The following is a 25,542-nucleotide window of genomic DNA, read 5'->3' as shown; positions in this document are numbered from 1 at the left end:
GGCCTGAAAACGGGGTTACCCACACCTTGCTGGCCCCAGCTGTTACCCGCACTTTGGCACTGAAGTGGGTCGCCCAGGACCCACCGTCCCTAGAGAAGTGCCCTAACCCCATTGTGCCATCTTACTCCCATTGGAAAAGAGGAGCCAGACCTGAGTGACCCACCTGGCAACTGCTTTATTGCTGGATGGCCACCAGCCACGAACACTGTCCCCACAGCAGGGTGGCGAGGTCCCTGAAGTCACAGGCTCTACCCCAAAGAGAGGGGAGGGTGGGTGGCACTAGGCATCGCTCCCCTGGCAATGGGGTCCTACCCCGTCACCCCGTCACTGCCCAAGACCTCTTCCAGCTGGGCTCCAGAACCCACTGGTGGCCCTGCCCATCCCCAGGGCACCACGGCCTACATCCCAGGGGATTGGGAGAGGATGCTGAGGTGTGTGGGGTGCCAGGGTCTGCTGAGAGCTGCAAGGGTTGGGTCCCAGCAGGGCTCAAAGGGTGGTGGAAGTGTTGCCAGAGGTGGAGGCGTAGGAGGTGCGGCCATAGCGGGCCACAGCATCCTTGCTGATGAGCCCACGCTGTGCCAGAATCTTGAGGAAGCTGTTGCGAAACTTCTGTCCGATGAAAGCGTAGATGACGGGGTTGATGCAGCTGTGAGCGAAGCCCAGGACCTGTGTAACAGAGAGGGCCGTGTCGATGCGGTTCCTTCTCTCGCAGGTCTCAGCAATGGCCTGTGTCCTCATGAGGGTGTCACTCACCAACGTGATGTTGTAGGGCAGCCAGCAGATGAGGAAGACCAGCACCACAGCGAAGATGACCTTCATGGCCCGCTGCTTCTGGGCATTTTTGGTCTGCAGGAGGGTGTGGATGGTGACGCCGTAGCAGAAGAGCATTATCAGGAGGGGCAGGGCAAAGCCGAAGGTCTGTGGCAGGATCCGCAGCACGATCCGCCACTTGGCCGTGTCCTCACCACCGATGCGCTCATAGCACACAGTGCCATTGTTGGGCGAGGGGAAAGCCTCGCGGAAGAGTAGCACGGGCAGGGAGAACAACACAGAGAAGACCCAGATGCCCAAGCAGACAAACTTCACCCAGTGCCTCTTCTCGGTGGCAGCCCGCGTGGCATAGACAATGGCCAGGTAGCGGTCCACGCTGATGCAGGCCAGCAGCAGGATGCCGCTGTAGAAGTTGGCCTCCTGCAGCATGGAGATGGCTTTGCACATCACAGTGCCGAAGATCCACTCATGGGCTCGGTAGGCAGCCCAGAGTGGCAGGCTGAAGGCGAAGAGCAGGTCTGCCACAGCCAGGTTGAGCAGGTAGACATCAGTGACAGAGCGGTTAGTGTGGCTGGAGGTCACCACCAGCACCACCAGCCCATTGCCCACCACGCTGAGGATGAAGACGAGGCAGTAGATCACCACCACTAGGTACTTGTTGAGGACCGAGCTGTCAGGCCGGCATGGGGCAGCAGAGATTGCAGTGTCGGGCATGGCCGTGCTGTAGTCATAGGTATAGTTGAAGAGGAGGTTGGATAAATCCCCACTGAAGGAGTAGGACTCCATTTTGCCTGTGGAGTACAAAGCAGCATCAGGGTGAGATGGGAGGATGGTGTGGGCAAAGGGTGACAGCATCTCTGGATCCCCTGGTGTCTCCATTGCCCCCAGGTCCCCTCTCAGCCCCCTCCATTGCTCCACTGTGGCCCATGTCCACACTATGTCAGGTAATGGGCAGTGCTGCAGGTGGACACTGTCCCTCATTCATCCCCTTGTACAACATGCCCAGCACCCCTCGGTCTGCTCCACTTCATTCCAAACCTGTCACTTCCCCATCCCCCATGGAAGAAGGGGTTACTACACGGAAAGGCCACCTCTTCTTGGGTTGGGGGGCTCCCCCATCATGTCCCGCCAGGAGACACCTGGCTCTTCCAGCATCCCTGTGTCCCCCAGGTTTGTGTGGCTCCTTCAAAAGCCTCTGAGCTCTTTGGGCATCTCAGGGCCCCTCAGGCACCTTCAAAGTCCTTCAAGCATCTCTAGATCCCTCTGGCCTCCCCATACCCTCAAGCATCACTGCCGGAGCTACCCCTCCTGCCACCCCAGTCAGCAGCAAGGCTGCAATCACGGTGCCCAGGGCAGGAGACACTCAAGAAGGTCTGAAGGCAGTTTCATGCCCTTCTTCCCCCACCCATTCCTGTCCCTGTGTGAGTGGTTTCATCCTCTGGACGGAAAGACGTGTCACCCCTTGCAGGTTTCTTTAGTAGTATTTCACATCTCTGGTTTTCCTGTTGCTCAGCAGGGTGCTGCCGGGCATGTCCTTGTCCCCTGTGCTTGACTGTGATGGGGAAATCACAGGTGACAGTCACTCTTCATGTCTCCTCGCTTGTAGGACAGTCTGTTCTGTCCCTACTCCCCTGAAGAGCATTGCCTTTCAGCCTTCTCCCAGTATGGATCTGGACTTCTGTTTCACTCCAGTTTGACCCCTCTGCCCCCTTTCTGAGCCCCCGAACCCCTCCAAGGTTTAGCAATGCCAGGGCTGCTTGGGGATGCTGGGACCTCTCAGTGCTGGGGGGTCCCTGGCCCCAGGCTGGCCCCATTTGAACCCAAACCCTCCCTGGAACCAGCTTTCCACTTTTGCCTGGCAGGGATTCCCCACAGCAGCTGGGCCGGTGGCCCTATCCAGAAAAATCCCTCCCTGGCTCTGACAGCCCCACTCCTGCAGTGTTGCTGGGATGGTCAGCCCAGGGTGGAGATGTCCCGGCATCCTGCAGGGCTGCAGCGGGGGACATTGCTGGTATGAGTGGAGGAAGGTCCCCTGAGAGGGTTCACCACAGATGCAGGGCAGAGCCGGACATCACTGCTTCCCCTCAGATTATTTTTGGTTGCTTCTTCTGCTCATCCGCTCGAAAATCCTGGTTGTTCCTCTGGAGCTGGGTATGCCCCACTCACAGGTACCCACAGCCAGCCTGGCTGGGGGAACAAGCAGCACCCCATTTCCCCTCCTGACCCCAGGAAGGCTGGGGGACACTGGGGTGGCCCTGTGGGTCCCCTCAGGGGGGAAGGAGGGACACACCATGGGAAGCACCCTCCCGTAACATCAATGTGCTCGAGGAAATGGGAGTGGGCGCTTTCCCCCCCGGGGACCCACAGCTGATGTCCCTGGGGACCACGGGGGGTTTGCACCCCAGATGAGCCCTGAGCACAGCCCTGGGTGCCCCCACCCATTGCCTCTCTCTCCTCCTGCAGCACGCAGGCCCTCGGGCAGCTGAGGCAGCCCACCCTGGCCCCCAGCCCACTCTGCATGGGGGTGGGCTCAGCCGGGTGCCTGGGGCAGTGGTGAAGCCCGAGGAAAGCCCTGGTAACCCCGGGGACTCACCGCTCACTGCCCTTGCTGTGCCCCCGACTCAAGGGTCTTCTCCCCGTCCAAAGCACCTGGGCAAGGGGACAAATCCTGGCGTCACCCCAAAGAGCTCTGATGCTGAGTGTGGCGGTGTCAGGCCTGGGGGTCCCGCCTGGCCAGCCGGACGGTCCCTCACCTGTGCCCGCCACGGTGCTTCGCAGCACCCCTTCCCTCTGCCGCCCGATTTATGCTGCCCGGGGAGGAAGCGAGGTTGCAAAACCTTCTGCTGGCGTGAAAGGGAAGTGGCAGCCAGGAGAGATCCTTCCCCGTCCCCCCCCAGGATGCCTTCCCCAGGGTTGGGGGGAGCCCACAGCCCCCCATCACTCTCCCACCCCAGGGTGTCCCAGGACACCCAGCAGTGGGTGACACTGGGGCGTACCCGGGGGTGCACTGCCCCCCTTGAAGTGATGCACTCCGGTGGTCTCCAACTGGGGGTCCCCACCTTGTCCTTCGGCCCCCAGTGGATGCAGGGCTCCCTTCTGAGACCCCCCTCCAGGCGCTACAGTCCCCTCTGAGAGTGGACGCCCCACGGTGCCGTGGGGGCCTTTGGTCGGCAGGCCGGTGGGCAAGGGCAGGGCAGGGCTCAGTTTCCCCATTGATAGAGTAGGGGTTCATGCTGGGGTTCTGGGGGACACTGCGGGGCTGGCTTGCTCCCGTTAGGGGGTGCTGCAGGGGACTCCTCAGAGTTGATCCCTGTGTCCCCGCCGCCCTGGCTGTGCTGAATCGAGCCGAGCCCAGCCCAGCCCAGCCCATCCGGGCCGCCAGGCGGAGCCGTGAACCCACACCAGCCCCGCAGTCCTGGGAGACCCTCGGCACCCTCGTAACCCTGGGCACCCCTACTCCCCTGAACAACCCTATTGCCTTTGGGGGAAGCCTGCACCTCTGGTCACCCTCCGGGCACCCGGTCTCTCTGGGGCACCCCCATCCCCACAGCTTTGGGGTGCCTGTTATTGTTAGGGGTGCACCACACTTTTGGGGCACCTTTGCTCCCTGGAGATACCCATAGAGCTGTAGCATATCACCATACCCCTGGGGCACCACCACAGCTCCAAGAACACTCCTACTCCCTGGCGACACCCCCAAGTTCTTCTGAGGCACCCCCAAAGTTTTAGGCACCCCCGTCGGCTCCAGGGTACCCTCGCAGCCCTCCCAGGGTGCTCCATTCCCTGGGGCACTCCCATACTTTCGGGGACGCCCATTCCTTTGGGCTATCCTCCTGGGTCACCCCTGTTCCCTGGGGGCCCCCCCAGTCTTGGAGTCCTGCAACCCTGGGATCACCCAGCCCGCGGGACACCCCTTTCCCTTGCGGGTACCCCCACACCCCTGGAGCACCCCGTCCTTTGCAGAACCCCGTGCTCTGGAGCACACTCCTATCTTCCTGGGGTACCCCTTTTCCCTGGGCATCCCCACACGTTTGGGGACGCCCATGCGCCAGGCGCACCCCATAACCCTCAGGGCATCTCCAAACTTTCGGGGAAACCCCTGCCCCTGGCGCAGTCCATATCCCTGGGCCCCCCACAGCTGAGGGGACCCCCATAGCCAGGCGCACCCCCAGCCCTCTGGAGAACCCCTCTCCCCGTATTATCCACATTTCAGGGGACCCCGGTGTTCCCAGCGCCCCCTCCCTTCTCCTCCCGGTGGGCGGGGCATCTCTTGACGTCAGCGCGGAGGGCGCGAGCGGGACGGGCGCGCTCGCGCCACCGCCTGCCGGCACCGCCGCGGTCGGGAGCGGAAGTGACGCGCGGGCGCGAGAGCGGAAGCGGCGGCGCAGGCTCGGGCGGGTCCCCGGTGCGCGCAGCGGGCTCGGCTCCCTCCGGCCTCGGCCCCTGAGAGCCCCTCCCCTCCCCGGCACCGACATGATCCTGCTCGAGGTCAACAACCGCATCATCGAGGAGACCCTCACGCTCAAGTTCGAGGGCGCAGCCGCCGGGTAGGGACGGCAGGGGCGGGCCTGACCGGGGCGGGGACGGGGGCGGCGGGGCCGAGCTGGGGCCGCGGGCTGAGGCTGGCGGGGACAGGGCTGTGCCAGGGGCCGGGGCGGATGGATCTGACCTGGCAGAGGGGAGGGCCTGGTGGGTAGGTCTGGTGCAGGATAGGGGCCCGGGGGAAGAGGGGGTCGGGGGGAGCACCGAGACAGGGTGGGGGTCGGGGGATGGAGCAGCTGGGCTTGGGGTGCTGGTACAGGGTCAGGATGGGGGCTGGGGGGTGATGGGGCTGTGCTAGGAGGGATGGTGACAAGACAGTATGGGGGCCTGGAGAATGATGGGGGTGGCACTGGAGTAGGATGGGAGCCTGTGGAGCAAGCAGGGCAGAGCGGGGACAGAATGGGGGTGTGCAGGGTGAGGGGGCTGGGGGTGGGGTGGGTACTGGGGGAGGGTGGGCTGGGCCCGGGGCTGGGGGTGGGCTGGGCCCTGGGCCCTGTGGAGTTGAGTAGAGGGTGAGCAGAGTGAAGACCCCGAGGATAAGGGAGCAAAGTCAGACAGACAGAATTGAAGAGGGGAGCAGGGTTTGATGGGTTGGTTAGTGCCAGGGCAGTGTAGAGACCCGGAGAAGGAGTAGGGAGCTGGGGAGGGTGTTGGAGATTGCAGCATTGAGGCAGGCTAAGGGTGCAGAGCTGGAGGAGAGTGAGTTGGGTAAGTAGATTTGCAGAGATGTTTGTTTTAGCTAAAGCAGCCTTCATCAGAACAGGCCCAGCGTGATGCCAGCACTGGTACAGAATGTGTGGGGGGAGCCAAGGGACAGGAAGCCTGTGTGTGGAGCCTGTTCTCAGCTTTTTGCTTTGAGGGTGGGGAGGAGATCCAAGCCTGCCCCCCTTTGCTTTCCTGGGCAGGGGGGATGCAGGCCCACAGCTGTGTCAGGGCCCCTGGTGACAGCCTGGTGGGTTTCCTGGCCTCGGGGGCTGTGCTGGGCATTGGTTTGCCTCTGCATCTTTGGCTAGAACAGTTCAGTCCCTGGGGATTTCCTGTGTTGCACCAGGGCTGTAAAGGTGCTTATCTGAGCACAGCTTAACTTGGAAGAGAGTCCCTTCATATAAATGTCCTTATCTGCCGCTGAGCTACCTGTGGGCTCGCTGCGCTGTCTGCTGGCTGGGGTGTTGCTGGGCACCTTTGTACCAAGACAAAGCCTCAAGAAGGAAAGCCCGATGGTGTTATCTCTGGGGTGGAGCTTGCCCTGGTGCCTCTAAGAGCAGGGCCCAGGCTGCTCTGGGAAGGGATCCCATCCGCAGGTGCCTTCTCTGTGTCGCCTTTCTCTCCAAGGGCTTTTGAAGCTTTCAGACATTTGTGTGCAGACTTTGGCAGAGGCCATTTCTTCTGCTTTCCCCTCTCAGTTGACTTCTTGCTTGAGCTTGTTGGTTTTCTTTGGTTGTTTGGTTGTGGTTTTTTGTTTGTTTGTTTTCATAAAATAACCTCACAGGCTACATTGCCTTGTGTGATAGCCCAGCTGCTTGCAGGCATTTTATTCTTCTGGAGCCTGATCATTTAGTGCAACAGGTTTCCTCAAAGCACAGGCAGCACAGTGGGAAGGGAAAACTCCCAGGTGACGACTATGGGGTTGTAGCTGCATCCTTTAGAAAATACTATGTGTACAGAGATGAACAGTGTGTGTCAAAAACACTTGTTCATCACAAGCGTGTACTGAGGCACTTTATCTGCTGGAGAGAATGTGTATGTGTCCCTGTGTTGGTATAAATATGGAGGTGGCAGTTTGTGGGTTTAGAAACACCTTGAAACCTCATCTCTGTGTGATCAGAGCTCCGGTTGCTTGCTCTGCACCAGCCTGCAGGCCTGTGAAGTTTCCATTTTGCCATGTAACAAAGCTTCCTCGCTTCTGCATCAGCACACTTGCCTGGCGTACCAGTCGTTCCTGGATCGATTTTTGTCCTTAGTGCAGCTGATGGTGCTCTGCTTCTGCCTCTTACTTGTCTATGGCTTGTTGTTTTCTTTAGATGTCATTTCTAGATAAGCTTTGTGTCTTGACTGTGTTGCTGGAGGAGAGGAAGTTATTTACTTCTGCATTTTCTTCTGTGCAGGGCGGAGACAAAGGTTTGAGATATGGAGGGAGATGTTTGGTTGATTTTTTTTTTTTCTATCTTGGTTTCAGGTCTTTTAGGGAATGGGTGTTATGCAGTTTTTATTAATGTGAAATTTCTTTTTGCCCCACAGTTCTGGGGTCATTCCTGTGCCACTGAGCCTGGTAGGCAGAAGGGAATTTGCAGTATTTCACTATTTTGTCAAGTTTGCCCAAGGTGCATCTTGGGGATGGACACAGGACAGTCGGGGCAACATCAGGCCTTGAGGATTCAGTGTCTGGCAGAAGTGAGTCTGGACACTTGGACAGAGTTGGGTTTGAGTTATTTGCTCTAAACCAGGAGTGGGGCAGATGCAATGCACAGATTTGTCCGTAGGCGTTGTCCCAGAGCCAGGTGTGCCTGGTGGCTTCAGTGGCAGCCTGGGAGTGGGGCAGGGCATGGTTTGTTTCCAAATCCTTTGTCAGAGGCTTGTTCTGGGACATGCGCTGTGTCACTCCCCTCTGCTTCATGTGGCTGCACTGTGGCCAGGATCCAGTAGGCTCCCTGCAGACCTTTCCTGGACCATCAGGTGAGAGACTCTTCATATTTTAGTGTGTCATATAGAACTAGGTCATATTTAGAAGCTGGAGCTAATAACTGCTCATAACATTATAGTCATACATGTCAAAATACACTCTGTGTGGAGATCCATCATCTGCCTCTGGAGTTCCAAGCATGGAAGGTGCCTTGGAAGGCTGCAGACAGAGGTCAGCACTCGAGGGAGCGCCTAACCTGTGTCTAAGTCTTCTCTTGACAAGGTTCTTGGGGCTTGGCAGAGTCCACACATTAGTACGATAATTCCAAATTTTTTGTGGGCAACACCCATGGAGATCTCGCCTCCTTGGACAGCCACCATTGAAGACTGGCATTTAGATCAAGGTCATGACAGGTGGTGGACTTCAATGCAACTGATTTTTTTTTTATTATTTAATATTGTAATTTATTGTTTTTAAATCAATTTCCTGAAACTAAACACATTTTTTTAAAAGACCTGAAACTACCAGAATCTGTTGAAATAACTTGAGTTAGAATTTGCTGCTGAGTCTTTCAAGCATTGAACTGCTGCAGTGGGGCAATACCTGGTTGGTAGGAAATGAGGCAGTTTAGGAACTTTTGTGAGTGTCAGGAGAATAAACTGTTTCATAAACTTTTGACTACTTCATTTTGACTTGAGAAGTTGCCTAGAAGCGGGACTCACACTCTAGTCTGATTGACACGTGATGGGAAGGGGTGAGCTCTACCAGTTCAAAGATTTTGTTTCTCACCGGTACTTCCCTTTGCTAACCGCACAGACAGGAAAAAAAAATTAAGTGTAAAACCTTTTGATGATTGTCTTCTGCATCTGGTAAATACTTGTTCTGTTTAACACACAGGGAGGAACAGCCTCCCAAAACAGTTTTGCTGTCCAGTTCTGTCCTGCTGTAATTTAACTGAAGCCAGTGAAAGTGTGGCATAGGGCTTCACTCACAGGGTTTAGTTTTCTAGCCATATATAGCTTGTCCTAAATCTCTGGTAAATTAGTCATCTACCTCAAACATCACTTAGTATTTACCCACTGTGCACTAGAAAACAAATTTGCATAGCTGGAGAACAGCATGCCTTGTCCCTTAGTTGGGGGTGGAGGGAAGAGAATCTCAAATCTTCGGTTTCTTTACAGCCCTGTGTAGGTACAGATCTGCAGAACTTCATGACTATTAGCTACATGGGAGAACAGCTGAAGCTTGAACTTCCCTGATGCAGAATGGTTCCTGTCAGCTGCTGGGGAGCTGGGCTGAAGCTGCTTTATGGTGTTTCCCATCTGCGGTCGCTTTGGTGCTCGTTGGCTGCAGATCTGAGCTGCGCAGACAGGGAGGCCGAGCGCTGGGTGACACCGGGTAGCATGAACTTTGTGTTCCTGATGTAACACGCAAAGTGAGTTCACTGTGTGGAGACTGAGGAGCATCTGGAAGTTGTCAGGCATGCTGGGAGGGTAGAAGATCTGTTGGTCCTGCTGAGTGGCACTGAGAAACTCCCTGTGTGAGCAGCCATGGCAGCCTGTGGCTCTGGTGCTTCAAGGGAGCTCAACGGCCCCACTGAAAACAGAGATTGCTCTTCTGCCACCCCCCACTTGCTGACCCAGGCATTTCTATGGCTGCATGGGATTGGGGAAGTGACCTAGGTTCAAATTAAACAGGCAAAACTGGGTATTTTTAGCTCAGAGAAGTTTGCTCATCCCATTCATTGTGTGAAGGCTGCCTACGATGGCAGATCTCCTTCCTTCAGCAGCAGTATCAGGTGCTGGCTCAGTGTCCTCTCCAGCGCAGCCTGGAGCCACACATCTCATCTCCCCCAGCATGACCTCACCTGCTGAAACCCAACTGCCTGACTCTGAGGAATGCTTGGGCAATGTGATGGCAGAAAGTGGTACCCCTGGGTTCAGCCTGACATGGGTGACACTAGTGGTAAACCTTGGCTGTCCTCGTTCACTAGAGCACACTGTAGGTGTTAGAGCATAGCTCCCGGGCTGCCAAGGCACACCTGGCTTCAGCCATCAGAGAAGGTGACTTTGCGTTGAGGGTGCATCGCAAACCAGCTCTGCCTGGAGCTAGGCAATGTTCTGCTTTCGAGCAATTGCGCAGGGAACAGGAGGGAAGTGTTAGGCTTTTGCAGGTTGTTCTGTCATCGCTCCAGCCTCAGTTTTCAGGGGCCTGCTCTGTATTATCCTCTGAGAATGTTTCTCACTGCAGCCACCAGTCCTTGACACCACAGAAAAGTGGGTGTCAGTCACTGTACAGTGAATGTGAGCCACAGCGGATGGTGTGTGCAAAATGAGGCTCTTCCCCAGAGACTTGCCACGGTGTGAGATCACTCCAGCAGCGGACACACGGGGCAAAGACCTGTCCAGAATCGGACCTGCCCATACCTGTGCACTGTGGGGTCAGCCTGTGCTTTGTCCACGGAGAGTCCCAACATGTTGCTGCTATCCACCCTTCTTCAGGCTGCCCTGCCTCTGGGAGTGGGAAGCTCAGTCATCAAGAGGAGAATCAGCATGCATGGGGGCTGCTGTATGGCTCTGAACATCACCCTGATGGAGTACTCCTGCTCAAGGTCCTGTGGGTGTGCTGCCAGAGCTATGGGAGCTCTTTGATTTCTTACGCTCCCGCAGCTTACGCAGAGTAGCTTTTGTTAGCTGAGCGGGATGCAAGAGTCGAGGAACTGTTCAGATAATTTTAGACATTGCTCATAATTTTTTTTATTGGGGTGACCTTTCTGTAGCGAGAACCTGCAGTCTGTCATGGAATCTGGCTCTCTCTCTCCAAACTGTGTGTCAGCTTGGTGATCTGAAAGCTCTGTTCAGAGCTTTAAGCTTTGAAATACCCCCTTTCTTTCCCCACCCAACCCCCCCCTCCTCTGGGGCAAGAGATTAGAATATCTGTGTGCCTGCAGCTTTTAAAATAATTGCCATCCTCCTTTACTGGGTACAGGCCTTAATTGTGATGTAGGAGATTATTTTGTCAGCCAAGTTTGCATTTAAGTCTGTTTAATACAGAAGATGAGGGCTCTGTATAATTAGTCTTCGTTCTTCTGTTCTCAAATTTGTTGTAACATATGGCTAAGAGCCTCCATGGCCTGAGAATGAAGCGGGAAGTTTGGAAGTTGTCCGAGTCAAAATTGAGGAAATGCTGTCAGAAAAAAAGATTTGCTGTTGCTCTTAAGTGCTTGCTGGCGTCTCTCCACAGGCGCTGTGGCTCTTCATGGATGTTCTACCAGGGTGAAAAATCTGATTTGGAGCTGGCTCTGTATTAGATAGACAGAGTGTAGGAGCCATCTGGAGATGAATAGCAAGAATGCGGGCAAGATCTTTTATTGTTATGAGCAGAGGGCAGATGGGATTTGGTGTGGATTTGACTCCAAACCTGGTAAGTGTTATCAGAAAATGGACTGCTGCTTGGAGCAGCTGCCATTTTATCATCTGAGTTCAGGTAGGATTTTGCAGAAATGTCTGGTCTGGATTCGGTGTTTAGTGCAGAGAGGAGCCATCTCAGTTATTCCTGGTATGAGCTGGTTTTATTGTCCATTCTGGGCACATTGTAGCAAACAGGGAAGGTTGCTGGGGAAGGTTGTGGTTCAGGTAGCATTGGTGGTAAGGATCTTGCAGGGGTCATGGCAGCCCCTTGCGTTGGGAGCAGATGGGCTGTACTGTCTGAAGTCTTCTGAGCGTAGCTGGGCTTAGTCTGGTTCTTGGAGACTTGAATCGGGGTGAAAGTGAACCCCAAATGAGCTCCCAGCTGCCCAGAGCCCTGCTTCAAGGTAAAAGGTGAAAAGGATGGCTGGCATTTGCAGCTACTCTGTGCTGAGCTGCTAAACTGCCGATTCTTGCTACAGTTGTGGATGGCTCTTGTTGTGGAGGCAAGGAATGCCAGAGCATGCTAGACCAGACAGAGCAATTGGGGATGGTGCCAGTAACCTGACAGTAACTGGTACCCACCCTGCAGCAGTGCAGCCCCTCTCCCAGGCCTGCTGTGCATCCCCTGTGCAAACCCTTTACCCGCAGGAGAGTGGGGCAGGCTGGGAAGGCTAAACAAGGAGAGAACATCACTGTGCCTTGACAGGGTGTTGGGCACGTCCCCGCTACGATTTCTGTTGGTGGGAGGTCGAGGGGAAGCAATCGTGTGTGTGTGACCTGCGGTGCTGTCAGTTATCCGGAACCTGTGGGAGACTGGAGGAGAGAGCTCTCGCTTCTGCCTGGGGACTTTCTTATGGGGAAACAACAGTTCAGGTAGCAAAGGAGTGATGTTTTTTTTTTTCTTTTTTTTCCTGTTGTAGAAATGTTTTAAGTAGCCCTGATGGTTTTGGTGAGGTTAGCCAGAGAAATAAATAGATGCACTTTAAACTTTGGGGTTGTAAGGCTGTTGAACTGTGAAGGGCTAAGAGAGCTCGCTTCACTCCCAGCCACACTTCTGGTGCCCTTCCCTGTCCTCCTCTGGGCCAGACCAGGCCTGGGTTACTTAGGTGTGTGTCAGGCGAGGCAGAAGAACCACGCTGCAGCAGATGACGGGGCCAGCATGGCTGTGAGAGCTCTGTATGCAGCTCACGTGAGCGCTCGCTTCACTGAGGCTGTCTGCTGAGAAGCGGTTAAATATTCAGCACCCAAAGTTCTGCCCAGTTACCTGCTTTTCCCTTCAATATCTCCCCTCCTCACCATTCCCAAGGACAAGAACTGAGCCACTTGGGAAATTGGTGTTAAAATAACTTCTCTAAGAAATCATGCTTGTGTGGTGAAAGGTTAAAAAATGGGGCTGTGTCAGCTGTAAGCTTTTGTGTGCAGAACAAAGGCTGTCATGCAGAGCCATTAACTGACTTTGGGTACATGGGCTCACATGGCTTATTAAATAACATGACAAGTGATCTTCCTGACATCCACTGGGGTACTGGGCAAGCAAGCAGGGGATCACTGTTCTTTCTTGGCAAAACCACACCAGTGCCCGCTGGCTGGTGGTTGCTTCCTGGTGTTGTTTGGAGGCTCTGCTGGGAGCTGGGGCTCTGAGAGGCATCAGCTCCGTGGGCGGGGGGATTGAGGTTTGAATGGTGTAACTCTGAGAAGCCGGAACCAAGGTTTAAGGATGCGTCCTCTTTAATATTCCTAGCTCTCGTGTGCCTGGCTGTGCTATCTTTAAATCTTCCTACATAGGTTTCTTTTTTGTAAAAATTTATACTGCCATCCAAGCTGATTCCCAAGTCTGAGTGTAGTGCTCTGAAAGAAGAACATGTCTGCATCGACTGACTGAGTGGGATCAGTGGGATTTTCTCTCTGCTCTGAGTCGTCCTCGGTGAGCAGAAGTGGCTTGGATGTGGCTTGGGGAATTACTCCCCTTTCCAAGACCCCAAGTTAAATACACAGCCAGGGATGCCCTCTGAGCTTCTAGCTCAGGCCCATCTGGGAAGGGAAGATGAGAGTGAGAGAGGTCGCAGGTGGCTGGCTCAGCTCTTAAATGACAGGACCTGCCCTGGGTGACTCCTGCTGCTGCTTTCAAGTGTGTGCTTTTTGTCTTCAGCAATGCAGCACAAAAGACAGAGGCTCTTCAGCCTCCCAACAAAAAGGGCTGTTGCTTTTCACAGCTAATAGCTTTCAAGAAGCAGCAACACCTCCTTGTTTCCACTTAGGATCTCCAGTGGGGGCTTAATTCTTCCCTTCCCATGCAAGTGAAATGTTGTTGACCTGGTACACAGGCTGATATCAGTGCTGTTCAGTGCCTTGGTCTCCCTGCATTGCCCATCAGGAGTTTTAGCACATCATGGTCATTCCTGGCTTTCAGGAATGAGGCTGTCTGCAGAAAAAAAAAAAAAAAAAGTAAGAACATTGCTTTCTGATAGCCAAAAAAAAAGGAAAAACACACCCCACCCCCCTGTTGTTCTCTGGACAGCAGCAGCAGCATTGAGAGCACAAGGTTGTCTCGACACACTGGCTTTGGTTTGGGAAGTTATTTCAGTACATTGGTTCACATGGGTGTGAATTAACTTTTCTACAGGCTAGATTTCTGCTAGCAGCATCATTAGCCTGTACTCTGTTTAATACCAGCCACTTTTCAAGTGAGCTGAGATACGCTGTGAAACAACAGTAATGGACTGGCATTTTTATCCTGGTCTCATTTTCTAGCCCTGCTCTCAGCAGTGGAGGTACCTTTGCATTGCTCCCTGTTGGAGAATGACCTTCTTAATACCAGTTCCCTCGGAGCTGCCAAAGCAGTTACATAGGGCCAGTCTGAACAAAATAACCTTTCAGAAACAGTTAGATCTTTTACAGGATCCTACTCTTCTAGAGATCATGGCCAAACTGGCAAGTAGGGTCAGTTAAGATGTTGTTAGATCTTCATACCCACAGCCTGAGAAGTGATGTGCCTTTGGCTCATGAGGTGCTCTTGTTGCTGATCAGGGATCCCGAAGAAAACACTGGGCAGTGTTGGGGCAAACCCAGACCTGTGGTTTTTCCTGCAGAGGTAGCTGGCAAAGCGTTGGGGATTTTCAGAAGGGATGTGGTGGGCCAGGATGAAATGCACATCTGGCAAGTTTCCTTATGTAGTTTTCTCCTAGCCCCGAACTTGGAGAAGGGGTCTTCTCTGCAGGTGAGTTATATCAGCGCATTTGCAGAGCTGTTGTGATGGTCGTGGGGCACTGTGTTGGGAAGGATTGCTCAACCTCTGAGTGCCTTCCATGAACTGGTATCACAGGAACTGGCAAAAGAGCTTCTCTTCCTGAACCGGTATAGTGGCTGCTCTGTACGGAGAATGCGCTTGTTAAAACAAACTCCTTAGTGACAAGTAGCTTTCTCAGACATTTACAACTTGTCAAAGGTGATCTGCTAGTTGAACAGCTGGAGTTAAAAGGGTTTTCAGGTAGAGCTGCTTGTGAGAAATAAGGCATTAGAAATTAATCCTATTTTCTTCACAGCTTGAAGGCTGCTGTCTGAGTTCTCATTTACCTCCTTTTTTTCCTTTGCTTTTTAGGAATAAACCAGAGGCAGTAGAAGTAACATTTGCAGGTAAGCCCCATGGCTCTCTAGGCTTCTCTGAAAAAAGGACTGGCTCGAGTGGTCTGCCCATGGTTATGGCTGGTGTGCCCAAATTCACCAAGGACCCCTGCAGGGGGAGGAGAGCCTCGCAGGGCAGACGGTGTGGACACCCTGCAGTGTCCCCAAAGCTGAGGCTTTGTTGGCTGCCCCACTGTTTTCTCTGTCTGTCCGCCTTCCCTGGGACTTTCCCCACAGCGGTGAATTGAGTGGTGGTGGCGGCGCTTTGTTCGGTGTGAGTGTGCTATGCAGCCCTTCTCTTTTACCTTGCCTGTTCTCCAGTCCTGACCTTGTTATTAGGTCTTTAGCACTATCTGGTTTGGGTTGTTAGAAAGCTGGCTTGGGGTGACAGGCAAGATGAATTAATCGCCTGAAGTTTGCTCTCCAGGATGACAAGTGCCAAGAAAGTTCAAGTGTTCATTCAGCAACTGATTTTTTGCTTCTGTTATCAAGAAGCTGTGTAAGCTACAGGGCTCCATGGGGAAGTGGAGCTTGCTAGATAGCTGGAGGGTTGCCTTTCCCTGCCTCTTGCCCTCCCTGCCCGCTCTGCAGTGAAGTGGAAGCTGTCTCAGCAGGCAGTGGCTGAGCTGCCTTTGCTGGCAGAGATGTTTTCTCCTCCAGGCAGCAGCTCTGGCCCGCTGGGCACGTCAGTCACTTTCTGTGCTGGCCATCCAGAAGGCTCCTGTCTCTGTGTGTTTGTATCCTCCTGTGTTGAGCACCAGCAGATTTAACAGGGATGCTAAATGACACTAGACTAAAGCTTTCTGTGATGAACAGGTGTCAAAACTGTTTCAGCACTTTGAATTGATAACAGGTCTCCCTACATGACGTTGCCACTTTCCTTAATTATGGAGTTCTCTCTTGGTGTACACGTGAGGGCTGGAGCGGGGGAAACAGGGTCACTTTATGCAGTTCCTAGAACTCGTAAGGAAAACCTTCTTCAGATATAGGAGCTGGTTCCTCTTCCCTCACATTTCTCTTGCTTGTTTCATAGACTTCGATGGAGTCCTTTACCATATATCAAATCCCAATGGAGACAAGACAAAAGTGATGGTCAGTATTTCTCTGAAATTCTACAAGGAACTCCAGGAACATGGTGCTGATGAGGTGAGTGAGCATCTCTGGACCTTAAGCCTACAAATACTGTCTTAGCATGGGCAGTGTCCTTGTGATACTGACGGATCTAATGTTTAACCCTGGAAGAAGCATCTGTGCTCCCATCTTATGCTGGTCAAAGGAGCAGCCCTGTGCCAGTCAGGAGTCTCACCTTGCTGGAAGACAAGAACAAAGTGTGTTCACACTCTTATGAATGAGAAGTCATCTTATGTGACCATACAGCCTGAAAGGCAAAAGGCGCCACTAATTTTTAAAGTCCAAATAAGTGTGAGGCCTGACCATATAGAAATAGTTTCCCTGACTGATGTCCTTAGCCCATGAGTGAAGGAAGGCACCGAGACACATCTGGAGTCCCGTGCTGCTGCTCTCCTGACTCTAGCTTGAGAGCGAGTGATGGGCTCCTGCTTGATCTGCAGGCTGGTTCCCTTTTCGCCGCTGCTGTGTAAGGAGACAGGTTCAGTTCCTGTTGAGTGGGTCAGGACTGGGGAGGGCCTTTTATGGTAGAAAGAAGGAGCTTCTCAGAGCTGTGGTTGGGTGGCGAGGAGGAAGTGTGACTCAGTTCCTGAGTCAGTTTTCAAATCTCTGCATGGTGGCAAATGGGGTTCACCTAAGGCTCTTCAGCAGGCTTTTGCCTCTGGGTGCCTGTCCTTGGAGGAAAACAAGGAAACTACTCCATGAGTTTATTGTGAATCTGTTGAGAAACAGGCAATTTGAACCCAAAGTGAATTCCTGCAGCAAGTTGCTGCAAGACCTACCAAAGTCAGAATAAATATGACTGAGTGTCCTGCTTTCCTGGTTCCTGTGTGCAGAGTTTTCTAGGAGCAGTGGTGGTAGAAGGCAGCTTCCCAAGCTTTTAGAGGAAAATGGGATCTCTGCGCGACTGCCTTGGGAGTGGTGACTAAATATAAATTACATTTTATATCACCAGTTAGCAAACCGTTGCTTTTTGTGCTTCTCTGGGGATGATGTGGCTTGTTTCTACTCCGTCTGTGGTGAAACCCCACTGTGAGGAGTGCAAAGCAGGGTTCCTGCTGGGGTAGAGGATCACCCTGGGCTGCTGCAGGCAGGCAAGGTCTCTGCTAAGAGGAGGTTTTAGCATGCAGAGAGCATGCTAAGCATCTCTCCGTGGTAGTGGGTGTCATCCCAGGAGGGCTAGTTCTGCCACAGCATTGTTGTGTTCTTCTCTGTGAAATACCTCCTGTTCCCGGCCCCCTCATTGACACAGAGCTATGGCTCAGTTGAAAATTGCCATTGATGTAAAATTCAGAAGTGATTGTGTTTGAAGAAAGGTTTTTTGCTGTGCTGTAGGCGGCTCTGCTTCTGGGAGGCATCCAATCTGCCTGGCAGTCTCCTCTCTATCCCCATCTGTCCCGTGCAATAGGCTGAAACAGGGTGGGCGATCGCCCAGCCATGCTGAGCCTGTCCCCTGCTCTGAACTTGCCTTCCCACAAAGAGATGGGCAGGACATGCTTTGCATCTGCCTTTTGATGGGAAGAAGGGTTGTAGCCCTCAAATCTGTTGTGTCACGCTCTACTGACGGTTCTCCTTTGAAGGGATGAGGTGTATGGAAGGGGTTTTCTTCTCTGCACAAGTTCAAGACTAGCAAGAACTTTTAAAAGTTCCAGTTTTGAGTCCTGTCCTGCAGCACATCCCCTGTCAGTGGGGTTCAGGAAGCTCTGCCTAGAGCAGGAGCAGCCAATAATAGCAGAAGCCAATGAGTTAACATTTGCCCACATTCACTTAGACTATGGGAGGCAGATGCAGTAGTTTGATGTTTCTAAATGGAGACTGAACATGGTGTGGGCTGTGCAGGAGGAAACAACTCTGATAGGTCATGCTCTCAATCTTTAATTTCTTTCCTAGGTATTGAAGAAAGTCTATGGAAACTACTTGGTAAATCCTGAATCAGGTAACCTTGTGATAACATTTGCTCTGTGTGTGTGTGTGTGTGTGTGTGTGTGTGTGTGTGTGAATGCAATTCCAAAATAACTTAAGTCACCTCAGAAATGCTCGAATGAAGGCTGCATTTCAAGATCTTGATACCTGGGGCTCACTGTTAAAACGAATGGCAATTTGAAAGGTGGCTCAGGTACATCAGGGCTGAAGTAGCTTGCAGCACAAGCTGTAATTCTTAGTGCAGCCCTCCTCCAGGAAGCTTCGGTTCCTCACAGTTGGGATCTTTGTTCTTCTCAAATATGCTTTGTCAAACACAGGAAAACCATGGTTACCTGTGACAGCATCTCTTCCTACTCAGTGCAAAAACTTGGGAGCAGCTCAGCCAGCACGTGTGTCTGGGAGCTGGGGAAAGAGCCCCAGGAGTGTTGCCATGGCCACATGCCGAGTTCAGGCATGGCTTCTGGTGATGCTTGGAGTGGGAAACACTCACGCCTGGGGCTCTTGGGAGGGCTTAAGGCAAAGGTTGGACTGTAGATGTCTCTTTCTAGAAAATGTCTCTGGCTTCATTAAGGCCTTATGTAGATTATTAAGATTAGTGGCTGTCCCTCCCCAGGTTACAATGTCTCTTTGCTCTACGACCTGGAGAACCTTCCTGCAGACAAGGATGCTATCGTGCACCAAGCTGGCATGTTGAAGCGCAATTGCTTTGCTTCGGTCTTTGAGAAATATTTCAAATTCCAAGAAGAGGGAAAAGAAGGAGAAAAGAGAGCCGTCATCCACTACAGGGACGATGAGACAATGTAAGTGTTTAAACTGAGCAGCACAGGAGCTGGAGAGCTGTCAGTACACTCTGCTCCTGCTCACAGCTGTAGGTTGTGGTGGAAAGCCAGGAAATCTTACTGCTTCCTATTTCGTCAGGGTAATAAGGGCCTGTCCTAGGCTGTCAGAAGTATCCAGTGAGGGTAATGCTCATCCCTCAAGCTGCAGGGATGTTACGCAAGAGTGTCTATTAGTGGCGGAACTTCGTGGCTGCATGCAGGAGAGGAACCAGCCACTCCCAACAGAAATGTTTTGCTCCCTGTAAATACTGTCTCAAGGGAGGGAAAGTCTTCAGCAGCCAGGCCTGTGAATGGTTGTTGTATCTTCTTGACCTTGTTATGCAGTTGCTTCCTCATCCTGTGGTACTTCTTAGCTCCTGTTCACAACTGAGTTTTGCTCTCACACCCATCTGCAGGTATGTCGAGGCAAAAAAGGACCGCGTCACGGTTGTGTTCAGCACGGTATTTAAGGATGACGATGACGTGGTGATCGGAAAGGTGTTTATGCAGGTACGGAAACTGAATTACAGGGAAAGGGTCTGGTCCTCGATTCAGATGCCTTCTTGCTTGAAGCAGCATTGCCAAGCAAGCAGATGTTGGGCTGAAGTGAGCTCACAGGCGGTTCAATGCACGTAAGTGCTTTGGAAGGCTTTGGGCTGCACTGGGATGGAAGAACCATGCTAATAAGCATATGTATTTTCTAATCCAGGCTCTTGTGTTGGCATCTTAATTATCGATGGTCTTGCTCATACAGGCAATCAAACGTGTTACAGATTAGAAACACCGTGGTGAATACTTCAGTAACCACCTTGAGGCCCTGCAGTGCAGCTGGCTGTGCTGTAGGGATCTCCAACCAGCCGAGGGGCTGAGCATGGTGTGGAGGCTTTAGATCAGGGGTGTCAAACTACTTCCACATTTATACAGTCCTACAGTTACAATTGGCCCTTTGAAGACAACCGTGAAGCTGATTTGGCCACCAGTGAAAATGAGTTTGACACCCCTGCTGTAGAGGGAGCAGGAGGGATGAGGCTGTGTTGTGCCATGCCTGGGATGGTGCTGAGAGTTGTCTTCATTTCGAAGTTTGCTCCTGCTAATGCTCAAATGGTACAGAGACTCAGCAGCTCAGTGTGGCTGCTCTCACATGCCACAATGGGCTCTTGAATTCGAGCTTTTCAAAGCTATGAGTTTGCTTGGTTTGCAGGCTTGAATCAATCATAATAATGCCAAGTACTTCTAGACTCAGCTACCCTTTGCAACTGCTGTTTAGCTGGGAAGCATTCAGAGGCCCATAGTAAACACTTTGCATGTCTGTTAGTGACTGTGCAGAGCCTGTCTAGATTGAGACGTTTGCTCACAGCTGGAGAAGGCTTGGTGTGTGCTGGTACCTGTGTTCATCCATGTCGCTGGCCCATGTAGCTCACCCTGTGTCTGCTGAAGCACCTGGGAAGCCTTCTGCATCGGCATGGCCATGGAACAGGGCCCCACAGGGCATTCCAGGGCTAGGAGAGTTTTAGCATATCCATTCAGGGGTGCCAGGCCATGCTGCCGACAGGCTTGTGGACAGCAAGTTACTGGTCCAGTTTGCTGGATACCAGTTTGCCTGTGTTGGAGGTCATAAGAAGAGATCATGTTGTGATGGGAGTTTTATTTCATAGGTCTGCTCTCTGTGTCCTTTGGCTATGGGCAGGGCATCTGCTCTGGCTTTGTGCTTTTCCTCACCAGCGTATCCTATAGCCTGGAATTTTAAAACAGGGAGGGAGGCATGAGGCGAACGAAACGGGGTTTGTGAGGCTTCCAGGGAGGTGCCAGGACGTCAAGGCAGCGGCTGTCCCAGAGTCTCCATGTCCCAGTGTATTGGTTTTTAACAGCAGCAAACCCTGTTCCTGCCCAGCCACAAGAATTTCCACTCTGAGTCACACTGGCTCCTTCCCTCCAGCTATTGTTCTTGCATAACGCAGCCCAGTCAGCATGGTGGCTGCTCATCTGGGCTCTCATGGAGAAAATCTCTGACCATTAACTAACCGGTGAAGCCATTTGAACCATTTCCCCCTCTGGCATAAGCAAGCAGAAGTGCAAGCTAAGTGTTTCATTAAGGAAACCCCAGTGAGCTACTCAGTTCTCTAAAATGGACACGGATGCCTTGGCCCTTGCCAGGGTGAGCTATGCTCAGAAGGAAGGAGAGGCCGAGGGTGGCTGATGATGTGTGGGTTGGGCTGGGGGTCGGGGAGGCTGCCCTGCCTTGGGACAGAGAAATAGTGCCTGGACAGTCCCTATAATTCCTGAAATGCAGAGCCAGTTCATTTCACGTGAGGGCAAGGTTGTGCTGCTGTCAGAGAGGTTCCCTGTCAGAAGGGATCTCCCTGCCTGGAGGTGTTGTTTCAAGGTGCAGAGAAGCATTAGGAGGAGCAAGTTTGGCCACAAATTTCAAACCCCATAGATGCCTTTATGGTAGGTGTGATGGAGACCCTAGCCCTTTCTGAGAATTTCCGTTCCTCTGGGGTGATGGGCACTGCCCGTTTTTGCTAGAAGCATTGATGGTGTTGGCTTTCTGGCAGGAGCTGTTCTGTCTCAGGTACTTGCTCAGACTGAGGTGTCCCACAAAACACCCCTGGCAAGAACTGTGATGCTGAAAGCCACCCCAGCTGAGGGGCTGTGCTAGGGCCACGTGTAAACCTGGGACAACTTGCATCTTGGTCTGGTTTTGCTGGGAAAAAGGATTGTTTTGCAGAGGTTTGGCCTGATGGACTCAGCCTATTCAGGGAAAGCTGGGAAACCTCCTGCTCAGTGGCCCTGTGGGAGTGAGGAAACCCCATTTGCTTTCTTGTAGTGTTGTAGTGGGACTCAGATTCACTCTGTCTTGTTTAGGAGTTCAAGGAAGGTCGCCGGGCCAGTCACACAGCCCCACAGGTGCTCTTCAGCCACAGGGAGCCGCCCTTGGAGCTGAAAGACACAGACGCAGCCGTTGGCGACAATATCGGCTACATCACCTTTGGTAAGCAGGCAGCTCTGAGGCCTGGGGACGCTCGGGGGGGCGAGTGAAAAACTGCTGCTGCATGAAAAACAAAAAGGAGTTTACCTTCCCTGGATGTTCAAGTGGGTCAGTGGGAGCTGAAGGGACTCTGGAGTTGCATTCTGCATTGTGCCTTTGCTGTATCATGTCACCTCAGCTCTGCTGTGGGCAAGAGAGTGTGGCAGTGGACAACGAGCCATTTAGTGTCTGCTTACAAAAAAAGTAAGTTCAGCATTTGAGAGCAAGGGAAGGATTGCTTTGCTGTGGTACTGTGGAAGCTGGTTCTTGTGGGAGTTTTCTCATGAGTGTGTTTGTAGCTTGTCCAGCTGCAGACACCTGTGCAGTGCCTGATCAAAGAGCAGGAGCAGGGCAGTGAGTTCTGCTTCTCCAGTTCTGCCTCTCTGCTCAGGGCCAAATGCTTCCATCTCTGATGAGCCACTTGCCGCTGCCTGCGGAGGTGCTGGCCAGCAGAGTAATTGCTTCCTCCTGGGCAGCAATGCTGAAGGCTGAGCTGAGGAGTCCAAACCCTGCCCTGTTCAAAGGGAAGGGTCTCTTCCAGAAAAAATGGGAGTCGTGGTTGGATGCGCCACTGAGGTCTCTCAGGCCAGCATTCCTGCAGTTTGGAGCTCAGAGGAGCACAGACACTGCAAATGAAGGTGATGTTTGCACTGCCCTCCTCCTGTGCTGGGAACAGTGCCCTGAGGTTAGAGCAGCTCGTCAGCTACGGGAAGGCTGTCTAATGGCAGGTTTGGGACAGGAGGGCTGTCTAATGGCAGGTCTGGGACAGCAAGCAAGACTTCATTCTTGTCCAGATGCAATTTCCCTGTTATCTGATCTGACAGTCCCAGGTGAGATCATCATGCAGACAAAAAGGTCTTTCAGCCCTTGGATCTGGGACGCTCAGCACAGCACCAGCCTGTGGAAAGAGCGAGCCACCGGGCCCCTGCAGTAGTCAAGTCTGGCTCTGTCATGGGGTCAGCAAGCTGCCATGCAGAGATCCACAACTGATTTCAAGATGCGAGGGCAGACTGGATCTCGAAATGACTTGAGCGGCCTGGCCATCTTGGTCTACCTCCCAGCTCCCTCCTCTGTTTGCTTCTCCAAAGCACTGAAGTAGCATCATGCAGTTTCCTACAGCTCTTTGACCTCTTGGCACTTGGCCTTGCCTGCACCCTTCGGAGTGCACGGCTGTGTCCAGGCTGCTGCGGGAGATGTGGGAAAGCGCCGTTAAAGCCCTGTGTTTAAAATCACAAGTGCTGCTTAATCTTGTGTGTGCCACAGAAAAGGGCTCTTTGTAGGGAGCACAGCAGGCACTCGGAGCAGCACACCCTGAAGCCTCCAGCACTGGAGGAACCTGAAGCCCTTTGGTAGCCTCGGGAGGCTCTAACGGTTTGTGTCACCCTCTTCTTTCAGTGCTGTTTCCCCGTCACACCAATGCTGCTGCCAGAGACAACACCATAAACCTGATCCACACGTTCCGGGACTACCTGCACTATCACATCAAGTGCTCGAAGGTACCGAAGGGACGGGGCTGGGGGATACAGGGTGGCTTTGGCCCATCTAACCTGGGTGCTGTGAGGGAGGAGCATGGAGCAGGGGTGACCCCTGAGAACTTACCAGGATCTGGCATTGCCCTCCCCAGTCATGCAGGGGTGAAAAGTGATATATCATCACCTTCTTCCTGTTCTTTTGTGCAGGTAGTTTGTGTTTGCTTCCTATCCTAGCAGTGAAATAGGATTTTTACCTTTTGGGTATGGTTTCTTTCCTTTCTGGGAACAGAAATGAGGGCAATTGTCAGAGACACCTGGCTTTGACCTGGGCTCAGGCAGCAATTTTCCCTGTTGTCTCCTGGACTTTGCTCATAGTAAACCTGGCTGTGCAGAGCTGGGTGCTTTCCCAACAGGGAGCAGAAAGGTAGTTCCTACCCCATGTCCTGAAATCTCAGCTATGAAGACAGGATCCTGACATGTTCCTGTTTTCTCTTAATAAAACACAGGCCTATATTCACACACGTATGAGGGCAAAAACATCGGATTTCCTCAAGGTGCTGAACCGTGCCCGTCCAGATGCAGAAAAGAAAGAAATGAAAACAATCACGTGAGTAGCGAAGGGGAGCCATGAGCTCTTTGCATGCCATGAGCTTGCTCCTGCTGCGCTTTGACATACTGGGGTCCAGGGGGGACTGGGATGCTGTGGCCAGACCAGGCCCTGGTGTGCTGGGATGAGAGAAAAGGGGTGTTTCATAGACAGGTGCTTGCCTGGGTCAGAGTGTGTTGTCCTCCCAGGGCCCCTGTGCTCCCCCCACCACATGTGCTTACTGTCTTGCACGTCCCCTGCAGGAATCAAGTCTTTGGCACACCCTGTACTGGCAGGTCCTTTGTGAAGAGGCAGCTCAGTGTCTCCGTCATCCATCCCGATCCTGTGGTGGCATTCGTGGGGCTTTTCCCTGTTAAAGCTGGTCAGCTCTAGGGGCAGCTCCAGCTCAGGGGGGAGCGTGGTCAGGTCCATCCTGGGGGTTTGTGGGTGCTGGAGCAGGTTCTGCAGCTCCTCAGAGCCCCAGGCTGCCCTTGGCCAGCAGATGGCTGAGGACAGCACCCCTGGGCCACCACACTGGTTGACTGGCTCCCTCTTGTGAATAAGGCAGCCCAGAGACAAGTGGGTGGAGGAGGGTAGTTGCATGAACACTGTTCCCTCAGGTTCTTTACCCCCAGCTGACCCCAGAGCTCCTTGGTGTATTTTTTTTCAGTGCGCCCTAGCTGTCCCTTTCGCATTCTGCTCTGGGGCAGGAGGGTTGTCCCACCTACCAAACCCTCCCCACAGCCCCGTGACCTGGTTCTGCAGCCTCAGGTGCCTGTGAGCTCTGAACCAGTGGTGCCTGCCTGGCTTTGAGAGCTCAGCACAAGTGTGTACCCCATCAAAAGCCCTGTGGGCACCCTGGGGCACCCCGGAACAGCGCCAGGGGCTGTGCTGACCTCTCTCTGCATCCTTTCAGGGGGAAGACGTTCACAACCCGTTAATGCTGGGGTCACTGAGGCTGCTGTGGAGGACGAAGGTTGGGGCACTTGCTACCCGATAATCGTAGCTTTTAATGTTGCACCTCTGTGGGCTCATAAGGAATTCAAGCAATCGGGGTCTGTTTGTACGACAGTTTGGGGAGTAATCTGCAGAAACGAGCTGTGCTTGCGAGGACTCGATCGTTCCAAGAAACAAAACCTTAATTCCAGTTTGATTGACTTAATTTCTTTTCTTTTTTAATTTTTTTTCTTTTCTAGCTGTTTCGCTTTGCAATATGTTACCGGAAATAAGTTGCAGTATTTCTTACAAAATAATGCAATATTAACTTGTTTTATTCTGAGTATTTGAGTTCAAAACTCCTGTATCTGAAGAAATACTGTTGGGGTTCATTAATAAAGGAGATCTTTCTATCTTAAGGGCTGTGGGACTTTGGCTTGTCACTGCATGTGGCCTTGCCCTGGAAGGGGTGTTTGGAATGACAGGTGCAAGGAGGATAATTACTGTATCTCAAAGCCGATTCCTTCTGGTAGTCTCTGTCTTGAGGGGCTGAAGTGGGAGGTTGCTGTGCCAAGGTCTAGGAGCAAGCAGCCTTGTGTTGGGGAACTCCTGGGGTGCACAGAGCAGGATTCCCCTGTCTCAGCTCACAATATGCATCCCCTCCCCTGGCCCACTAACTCCCCCTAA

General features: G+C 52.9%; 2 protein-coding genes across 4 annotated transcripts; one reads left to right on the top strand and one right to left on the bottom strand.

Annotated features, from left to right (window-relative positions):
* Window positions 1-164: 164 nt before the first annotated feature.
* LOC309441586 (C-X-C chemokine receptor type 2-like) lies at window positions 165-3,559 on the bottom strand. 3 transcript variants are annotated; one of them, XM_082056389.1, is made up of 3 exons: window positions 3,365-3,559; window positions 754-1,562; window positions 165-666 (listed from the first exon to the last, which is right to left on the bottom strand). In XM_082056389.1, exons 2-3 carry the CDS (start codon window positions 1,555-1,557, stop codon window positions 487-489), a joined length of 984 nt encoding a protein of 327 aa, XP_081912515.1. In that variant the 5' UTR covers window positions 1,558-1,562; window positions 3,365-3,559; the 3' UTR covers window positions 165-486. The 3 variants fall into 3 exon arrangements, with proteins under 3 accessions (XP_081912515.1, XP_081912513.1, XP_081912514.1); XM_082056387.1 differs by having other exon boundaries at window positions 165-1,562; XM_082056388.1 differs by having other exon boundaries at window positions 165-1,562; window positions 3,421-3,533.
* A 1,570-nt stretch (window positions 3,560-5,129) lies between these two features.
* On the top strand, window positions 5,130-25,274 carry ARPC2 (actin related protein 2/3 complex subunit 2). The gene is made up of 10 exons (XM_082056604.1): window positions 5,130-5,318; window positions 14,942-14,976; window positions 15,998-16,110; window positions 17,983-18,028; window positions 18,629-18,815; window positions 19,250-19,343; window positions 21,699-21,825; window positions 23,257-23,357; window positions 23,840-23,940; window positions 24,836-25,274. The coding sequence occupies exons 1-10, from the start codon at window positions 5,245-5,247 to the stop codon at window positions 24,858-24,860; spliced, it is 903 nt and encodes a 300-aa protein (XP_081912730.1). The 5' UTR covers window positions 5,130-5,244; the 3' UTR covers window positions 24,861-25,274.
* The last annotated feature ends 268 nt before the right edge of the window (window positions 25,275-25,542 follow it).

Source organism: Streptopelia decaocto, assembly GCF_964273445.1.
Source record: "Streptopelia decaocto genome assembly, chromosome: 6".
Classification (NCBI taxonomy): Eukaryota; Metazoa; Chordata; class Aves; order Columbiformes; family Columbidae; genus Streptopelia; species Streptopelia decaocto.
This window is presented reverse-complemented; position numbering and strand designations above follow the sequence as displayed.